At 37.4% G+C, this 9,404-nt stretch overlaps 1 protein-coding gene across 10 annotated transcripts; it reads left to right on the top strand.

The window, feature by feature from the left end:
- Positions 1-254: 254 nt before the first annotated feature.
- Positions 255-8,274, top strand: MAP65-8 (microtubule-associated protein 65-8). Of its 10 annotated transcripts, none has more exons than XM_088868595.1 (12): positions 255-457; positions 836-900; positions 1,003-1,206; positions 1,424-1,681; positions 2,196-2,411; positions 5,633-5,788; positions 5,896-6,055; positions 6,157-6,308; positions 6,434-6,521; positions 6,593-6,666; positions 6,876-6,950; positions 7,685-8,274. In XM_088868595.1, exons 2-12 carry the CDS (start codon positions 841-843, stop codon positions 8,030-8,032), a joined length of 1,791 nt encoding a protein of 596 aa, XP_088724721.1. In that variant the 5' UTR covers positions 255-457; positions 836-840; the 3' UTR covers positions 8,033-8,274. The 10 variants fall into 10 exon arrangements, with proteins under 10 accessions (XP_088724721.1, XP_020525371.1, XP_088724722.1 ...); XM_020669712.2 differs by having other exon boundaries at positions 6,864-6,950; XM_088868596.1 differs by having other exon boundaries at positions 389-555.
- The last annotated feature ends 1,130 nt before the right edge of the window (positions 8,275-9,404 follow it).

The following is a 9,404-nucleotide window of genomic DNA, read 5'->3' as shown; positions in this document are numbered from 1 at the left end:
AAATGTTTATAGGATTATCTCAAAATCTATTTTTATATCTAATTATAAAATTTTAAATTTAAAAAATAGTTAAAATCAAGTAGATCTATAAACCTATGAAAATCTTGAAAATGGACGGTAGAGATAATATGTTGTAAAATACACTATTTATGAGACTTAACATCTTTTTATTTTTCATAATCAAATATCTGGATTTCAAGATGAGGTGCATCTGTAGTTCTACATATAAGGTTGCTACCTCGTATAAACTTTTTCCCTAACAAATACATAAGAGAGACGAAAAATTCAGAGAGGGATGAGAAGTTTAGAGAGAGAATGAGTTTGAATGCAAAACGGTAACTTTATTTTAAGAGAGAGAAAGGTGGAGAATTTCAAATTCTCAGATGACAGGAGGGAAAGGGGCCCCAGAGAGAGAGGAGTTGAATTCTTGAACTCAAAGATTGGAATTGGTTCACTGGTACGCATCACCCGCCACTTTCACTCTCTTTTCTTTCAAGCGAGACCCACTTTCATTTCCTGGCCCTCCTCTGCAAAACCCATCTCCATTTTGTTAAGGTTTCTCTCTCTATCTCTACACTAAAGCTCTCATCCTCATTCCCTGCAAAACCCATTTCCATATTGTTAAGGTTTCTCTCTGTAAACGTAAAACCTCTTCTCCTTATTGTCTGCAAAACGAATATCCATCTTCTTAACATCTCTCTCTCTAACTCTCCAAAGCTCATCATGGAATGGATTCCTTTGTTGTCCTGCCACCCTGTGTAAGAATTCTTTCTTTTTGATCAGAAACAAAATCATATCATCTCTCACATTTCATTGAACATGTTTGCAACCTCAGCTAAGATGCGGAACCAATCAATGCTCTTGGAGTCCTCCTGTGGATCCCTGCTTCAAGAATTGAAGGTTTTAACATGGATTCGTATTGGGTTTTCATTGTTTTCATTACTCTCTCTCTCTCTGATTTTGGGTTGGTCTTGAGTTTAAGAATTGAAATTTTTAAAACAGCTAATATGGGATGAAGTGGGGCAAGACCAGTTGGAGAGAGACAAAGTCCTTCTTGAATTGGAACAGGAATGCCTGGATGTTTACAAGAGGAAAGTGGACAATGCCAACATATCCAGAGCGCGCCTGCACCAAATGCTCGCGGATTCACAAGCCCAATTCACCCATCTTCTTGTCTCTCTAGGAGAAAGATCTTTCTCATGGAGGGTGAGAAAGGACTCCCTCAATTAACTCTCTCTGTCTCCCACACCTATTAATAATAGAAACAACTTATCTTGCTAAGAGAGGAGTTGCGATGCAATCTCTTATAGTTTCTGATGTTATTTTTCTTTAAGCTTATTGTAATCTTCCTTTGAGCAATAAAATTAAGTACTCTTATAAAAAAATAATAATAATTTATCTTTATTGCATCTATGGATCACAGCCAGAGAAGATATGTGGGACACTTAAAGAGCAGCTCAATTCAATCACTCCTGCCCTTCGCGAACTCCAAAAGCTCAAGGAAGAGAGAGTTAAGCAATTTCAAGACATCCAACTCCAAATACAGAAGATCTCAGCTGAAATTGCAGGGGACCCTGCATCTAAAGTTTCATCACAAGATCTCTCTCTTGATGAGACTGATCTCTCTCTCAAGAAGCTAGAGGAGTACCAATCTGAGCTTCAGCAGCTTCGCAAAGAAAAGGTAAAAAGCAATGATCTGGGTTGTTTTAGACAGAACCTTTGTATGATAAACTTTCCCGAGTTGTAATATGTGGGGGTTTCTTCTTTCGATTGGCCCCTTTAGAATGCACAAAGCAAACCAGGATTACCTTTCTTCAAATTTTTTTGTAGGTGATCTTTTTTCAAATGGCCTCTTTTAGAGGGGACATATGTAAGATATTCTAGATTCAAAATTTTGTAATTTGAGAAATCTTTGTCTCAATGTTTTCTCTTAGAGCCAACTGAAACAAGAAAATCTCTCAAAAAAAATTTCCTTCAACGTCTTACGTGGTGGAGACTTTTATTTCACACGTTACTGTTCTCTTAAATCAGAAAAAACAGGATAATCTTGCTTCATACTTTCCTTTTGTGGGAATTTTATCTTAAATTGATTCAATTATTGCACAAAAACAAGGCAATCTTGCCTCATAATATTCTTTTGTGTGTTCCCTTGTTCCATGCTATTATGTGGTATATTGCGGGTTTTGGGTGATAAGAGCGATAGACTTGAGAAAGTTGAAGAGTACATTCGATGTGTGTGCGAACTCTCTGCTACCTTGGGAATAGACTCATCAAAGATCATTTTGGAGGTCCATCCAAGCTTGGATGGCTCTTCGAGAGAGCAATCAAAGAACATAAGTGATACCATTTTGGCCTGTCTCAGCAGCACTGTGGATTCACTCAAAAAGGAGAAGGAGAACCGCTTGGAAAAGGTAATGTTGAGGTATTCGTCCTCTAATTGAGGCCCCTATACCTGCTGAATGGAGCAATATGCATCACGCTTTTTGTGTTGATATCGTTTTTTTTATCTTCTGATTATGTGAGTAAATTGTATTGTTCAATATGATCCATGCATCAGCTAGGCTTGTTTAGGGGTAGGTTGCTCTTCTTCTGTTTGTCAATAAGGGGAACATGATTTGTCCCCGAGTATCCTTGGTAGTAATCCTTACTATTCTTTTCCTCTTGATATGTTTTATGTTTGCGTATAAAAACTACTATCTCGTTCCTTTGTTTTTCTTTTTTTTCTCTAATATTAGCATATTTACAATTTGCTAATATTAGCATATTTACAATTTGCTAATATTAGCATATTTACAATTTGAAAGATGCTAATGCATCTTTGTGCCAAATTATCATGAAGATACCATTTTCCACCATCCCCACTCTATGAAAAATAGTGTCATATTGAATTTTACTAGCCTACTTTGCAGCATAAGATTAGGGGTAGCAATGGACCCAGACCGGCCCTAGGATCCGACGCCTGAACCTGACCCGTGTCCGGGTATGGGTCAAACAATTGGACCCGGCGGTCGGGTCCAAATGTAGACCCGACCTGAATAGTGTTAATATTTATTATATAACATTTTACTAATACATGAATAATATTTAATTAAATACAATTATATATTTGTAGTTATAATATTTAAATAATACATGTATAAATTAATATAATATTTAAATATATTTTCAAATTTTTTGGTCGGGCCCAATCGGGTTGGGCCGGGGCCGGGTCTGGGTCCGGGCCCGGGCCCGGGCCCCATAATTGTTTACGGGTCCGAGTCCGGGTTTGGCCAGACCCTGACCCAACCCGACCTGTTGCCACCCCTGCCTTAGATCTTGCTTTGGACAAAACTTTACAGCAAATTTTCCAATAGTATGTTATACATCTTCTTTGTCAGGTGAAGCTCATGGTAGGTTAGGCAGAATCCACAACAGCATATTTCTCAACAAAAAGAAGCTATCATAACATTTATCATACAACAAATTCCAAACCAATGAACAAGAAAGAAGCTCAATATAGTTACATCTGGAATTTAAGTTATATATAAAGTTGATGACATCCTTTCCATCTTTACTAAATGAGGCATGATGAGCTGTTTCAATATTGCTAGTAACTTATTTCTAAAGATGGTTGAAAGGAATGAGTAGTATGAACAGCGAAACATGATGGACGACTTTCCAGGTTTATTTTCCATCTTGCTACTTGTTAACGGGTCTCCTTAAACTCCAGAATAGGAAAGGAAACATACAAAAGAAAGCATAAAAGAAAGGAAACCTTAACTAAAAAGAAATTGGTAACAAATATACATGAAAAATGAACAACTAAAACTTGAATTGCATGAGGAAGAAATGGTACCACCACCAATAGAAGTAGATTAGGAATCCGGAACTAAAAAAGAAGCAAAGAAGTAGGCGAAGAGATGTGGGAATTAGATAAATTTTCACTTTATTAAAAATGTAGTAAAGAAGTGTTTGAAATGAGACTTGAAATGCACCTAAACACTTGTGTATATTTACTACTATTTATATATATGTATATGTATATGCATGCACATGTTTAGTTGCATTGCTGCTTGTATATTCTTATATTTGTATTTTATTTATGCACATTTCAGTAATTCAGGAAGTAGGAAACTCGTGTTCATTTATTTAGTTTGCACATACATTTAGTACGTACACAAGTCCTTATTCGCTATTATTTGGATCCTGACTTCATGGGGTAATGCATATTGGCAATGATGGTTTATCTCACTTCTTAGTAGTTTATCAAGCTGATTGGGTTAGTTTGCAATTTGACTTTATCAAATTTAGGTAAATTATTACTTCTAGACAGCTGGTTATGTTTTAAATTAATAAAGTAGCAACAGATCAAATGAAATAGGATTGCGAGAAATAGTTGTGATTCCCTCTCATTCTTCCTGATTATTCTTCAATAGATTTCCTCTCTTTGAAGGGTCTCTTGTGAAACTGTTCGTGCAAGAATACAATTTTCGTAAACTATTCTAGAACTGATTAAATCAATGAAACTTTGGTTTGGATATCTCCTAACTGTGGGTAAAAGGTCTCATCTTGTTACTTGGTTTATGGTTGGTCTTGATCCACTGGAGCCCTTATTAACCCTCTAGTGAGAGAATTAAGTGTGATGGAATTTTTTTTCTACTTAAAATTTAAAATTAAAGGAGTTCTGAAGGCCAAAATATGAGTCAAATGATAGAGATTCAACCATCTTGAAATCTAGATATGTTTGATACTATATTTATTATCAAAATTCAAAGTGTTGCATTCAAAACTTTCAGGGAAATAACTTTGGCCAGACATTAGAGAAGATACAGTGGCAAATCTGGAAGGAAGAATGGAGTGGCTCGCTTTAAGTGAAAACAATGTTTTCATTGAGAACTTTGATTCGATGATGAGTTTCCCATGACTTTCAAGGGATGGAGATATATGAACAAGTTTCGCCTCTTGATAAATTGGTTAAAAAGAACATAGCCCTATTGCATTTTTCCTATATGCTTATTTGATGACAGGTGGTCTTGAACTCAAAGGTTCATGGAAACCACACTTCTAAAAGATGGATTTCAAGTGATATATATTTTTTGTATGCTTTCCAACTAGACGCTAGGCTCCTTAGTTTTAACCAGAGACTAGACTTGTGCTTTTCATACCAACACATTCGTTCTTGTAATCAAGGTTACTTTTATAACTAACTAGACCTCAAGTTACCAACAAACATCAACCCTGAAAGATGATAAAATTTCTATAGGGTAGTTATTACTCAACAAAAAAGGATAAAGGAAGTTATATAACATAGTTGCAGATAGTTATAATTTTGAATATGGGTTTTCATCTACATCTGTACAAGTGAACTGAATTAAGAAAGGGAAACAATAATATTTGTCTAAGCTATGGAAGAACCAAAGTCCATTAGATCATGAACATCCATTGTAACAATGGACTGTTATGGAGAGAAACTGAAACCCACTGAATATGATCCTAATGACCGGCCTCACTCTTTGCTCATCATCATCCACTCATTTAATTTATGGAAATGTGCTATGAATTTTTTTTATTTTTTTCCCCCATATTCCAGTGAATAGTAGCATATTTACAACTAAACAAAACTTGTGACCAATTCGTTGGTGATAATTTGCAGCTTCACAAACTGGGAAAGGCACTAACAAACTTATGGGACCTGATGGACACACCCCCCCAAGATCGGAGATTATTTGCTCATGTCACTAACTACGTATCAGTCTCTGCTGAAGAAATATCGAATCCTGGAAGTCTTGCTCTTGATATTATTAACCAGGTGTTAACATTAATGGGTTTTCTAATTCAATATCTATCAAAAAAGTTCTTGTCTTTGAAGAAAATAAATTGTTTGATTTCATAGCTCAATTGTGTGAATTTTTGAAGGTTGAGACTGAAGTGAAGAGATTGGACCAGCTAAAAGCAAGTAAAATGAAAGAGCTTTTCCTTAAGAAACAGAACGAGCTCGATGATATTTGCAGGAGAACTCACATGGAGATACCCTCTCAATCAGAAATTGATAATTTAATGAACCTAATAAACTCTGGTATTTTTTATGAACTTTTTAATTATGGATATTTGATAAACTTGCGTTCCTTATGAACTCTGAACCATACTCCCTTCCTGAAATTTTTGTGTATGATAAAGGTGCAATCGATCATGCTGATCTCCTTGCAAGTATGGATGAACAGATAGCTAAAGCTAGAGAAGAGGCATTAAGTAGAAATGATATAATGGAGAAGGTGGAAAAGTGGATGAGTTCCTCCAAAGAAGAACGTTGGTTGGAAGAATATAATAGAGTTGGTTTTCTGACCTATCAATTTTTTCAGATACACCACCATCCCCATCCTCGGATACAGAGAGATAGGCATTCCAAGACAGGGCGATCATTGGCCTTATTTCATGTCTTTGATGATAATTGCAGGATGAGAACAGGTACTCGGTCAGCAGAGGAGCCCATAAGAATTTGAAGCGTGCGGAGCGTGCTAGGATCATGGTTAACAAAATTCCTGGTAAGCATATGGCATGTTAGAAGGGAATTGTCAATGGGTTGGAGGACTGATTGTTTGTGATGCGAATGCAGCTCTGGTTGATCTGCTGATAGCGAAGACTAAACAGTGGGAGCATGAAAGGAAGAAAGTATTTTTGTATGATGATGTGAGAGACATTCCCTTTCTATTTCATAAATAGCAAAATAACAATTGCGATATACTCTTTAACCGGCTCTCTCTCACATTCACTCACTCACTCACACACACAGACAGACATTTAAGTATCCCTCAAATAATTACTATTTAAGTGCCATAATCTTTTCCAAATGCTAGTTATGACATAGAACTGATATTGTGTGCTAGATGTTTGTGCAGGTACCCTTGCTGGCCATGCTAGATGAGTACAATTTGTCAAGACAAGAAAAGGAAGAGGAGAAACAGAGGCAAAGGGTGAATTAACGCATTCCATGATTCTCTTCTTTACAAAATATTGTTTAACTTGGGAAATTCGGATAACCAAATATCCTATACTGGCCTATAAAAATCACACACTGACTCAAGGAAATACTCTTGCACTTTATCCTTGAAAACTGGCTAGTTATCAACTTATTATTCTCTATGACTTATGGGAAATATATCGTAGTCCTACTAATCATGAGCCTCCAATCGATGGTTTGGATGGTGATGGAACAGCAGGGGGACTCACCAGAACATGAAGTGACTTGAATGGTGGGTCCCACTTGCCTCCATCACCGTCAAACCAATAGATAAGACATTGGTGATCCATACAACCACATTTCCATGTGGTCATGAGGATTATATAATACAGACCCATTATTGATTTGCACTAGAGGGTAGGAATGTGTGGGACTACCACTCTGCGTCCCTTCCTTTCCTATTTGGGTGCTAGGAAAGGGAGGTGTACAGGTAATATCTCCAATGACCATTCTATCAAAACCATATGTAGCCAAAGTGAGATTTTGAGCATTGACACAGAAGCATTAGGACTGAAATTTTCTTGAATTCTAAATATTGAATAACTTGTCCAAAATTTGACATTCTTGGATTCCCCGCTAAGACATCAATGAGCACCCAAATTTGAAGCTATAAGTACTAATTTTAGTTGTAATTTTAGTGATTAGGTTTGCTTTCTAGTCAGATGGATGGTTTTTCCATATTTGCAGGAAAAGAAGAGACTACAAGCTCAGGCAGTTGCAGCAGTCGAACAAGAGAATATGTTCAGCACAAGGCCAAGCACAAGTGCTCGACGCCTCTCAAACAGAAGCATAAATGGGAGTTTTGGGGCTGCCACACCACTAAACAGGCGGCTATCCATGGGAATTCAACAGTTGGGCTCAAATGGCATCACCTCTGCAACTCAAGGCATCTCCTTCATCAAGGAAGTTAAGAAGACCAACAGGCCAAAGAAGCTCTTAAACTCACTTTACATCTCTCATATCAGAGATGATGGTTGTACTCAGGTCTCTCCAACAAGCTCAGCCCCATTGTCTCCTTCCTTTGGAGAACATTAGATGGCCCGGAAGCCTCCCATTGAGAATTCAGTTCCCTTTCTAGGAGCACAAGTTAGTGGTAAGTTTCTCATGAAATATGTGAAAGAAGGTTATTTACTTGGCAGTTTGCTATGCCAGAGTTTGTAATTTTTGTATTATAATAAAGCCAGTGTGGCTTTGTTCTCTGCCTAGAAAGAAAAGGAAACTTTGGAAACATTTCCTAACATTATTCTTTGTCTTAGATGAATCCTGGTTGTTAAAAATATCATATGTGGAAAAAATAGAGTAAAAAAGGATTGGTTCTTTCTTCCTCCAGATCATATATTTTTCAAAGAGGAATTGGTTCTATCTTCCTGGTCGGTAATTCTTGGGCTAGGATTTAAACCAGCGTAGACATATAGCCGACAAATTTATAGTCCATACCCTTTGACCGCTTGGGCATCGACCCAGGAAGAATCAATTCTAAACTTTTTAATATTGATAAGCTATGATTAACTTCTTTACCTAGTACCTTACATGAGATCTCAATAATTCTATGTGAACTAAAGAACGGGCTCAAAACATAATCAGTCGGGGTAAGGGTGCCACATCATGACATCTTTCAATCACTTGTTTTTTTAGTCATTCACTCAACATTGTCGATGACCAAAATCAAATTTTGGAATCCGAAGTACCACCCATTTCTTGGGAGGTAAAATCAATGGTTGAATAATATAAAAAGCCAGTGGCGGGCACAGATTCTATAAATAATTTCAGGATAACATTTGACCTAGGGCTGGCAATAGGCTGGACCTGGGCCAGCGCTAGCCCAGTCCTATTCCCTTGAGGGCCAGGCCATGTAAAATCTACCACCAAAAGAAATAAAGAAAAAAAAGGACTGGACCGGGCCTGGCCCAGGCCCTACTTTTACTGGGCCGGGCCATTCGGCCTGCTGCCACCCCTAATTTGACCTCATGGAGAATTTCACACGGTTCATATTTTCTTCATATGAAGTTCTTTGAAACTAGCGGGAGTCAATTAACTTTATGTGGACTTGTTAGCTATTTTACGAGGAGTAAGAGTAGAGAAATTCGCAGCAAGTAAACATTGTAAATCCAAAGTCATTTTCAAATTTTTTGGGCGGTGGAATTATGCGGCCTGTCTCTGAGCGCTCGTCAAGGCGGGCAAAGCGCCGCCTACGTGCCAGCCATTGACATTTTGTGGATGGGTGAAAAAACCCTCAACGAGACCCCAGACCCCCCCCCCCCCCCCCCCCTCGGGAAAAAAAAGAGGGGGAAGAGGGTTTTGGGGGTATTCTAAACCCGAAAAACAAAAACTGTGATTTTTAAGGTGGGAAAAACTCCTCAAAAAATTATTCTTTTGTGATTTATCAAAAAATCGATAAAATTTTGAT

Source organism: Amborella trichopoda, chromosome 6 (assembly GCF_054954075.1).
Source record: "Amborella trichopoda isolate Santa Cruz 75 chromosome 6, AtrichopodaSantaCruz75HAP2 v2.0, whole genome shotgun sequence".
NCBI lineage: Eukaryota > Viridiplantae > Streptophyta > Magnoliopsida > Amborellales > Amborellaceae > Amborella > Amborella trichopoda.
The sequence above is the reverse complement of the archived record's forward strand: the minus strand, read 5'-3'. Positions and strand labels throughout refer to the sequence as shown.

Excerpts from the sequence above, each read along its gene's own strand:
- MAP65-8 (XM_020669710.2), top strand. The coding sequence starts at position 820 with ATGTTTGCAACCTCAGCTAAGATGCGGAACCAATCAATGCTCTTGGAG. Across the intron at positions 2,412-5,632 it reads AGGAGAACCGCTTGGAAAAG|CTTCACAAACTGGGAAAGGC; the intron begins GTAATGTTGAGG and ends GATAATTTGCAG. Across the intron at positions 6,056-6,156 it reads AATGAACCTAATAAACTCTG|GTGCAATCGATCATGCTGAT; the intron begins GTATTTTTTATG and ends TGTATGATAAAG.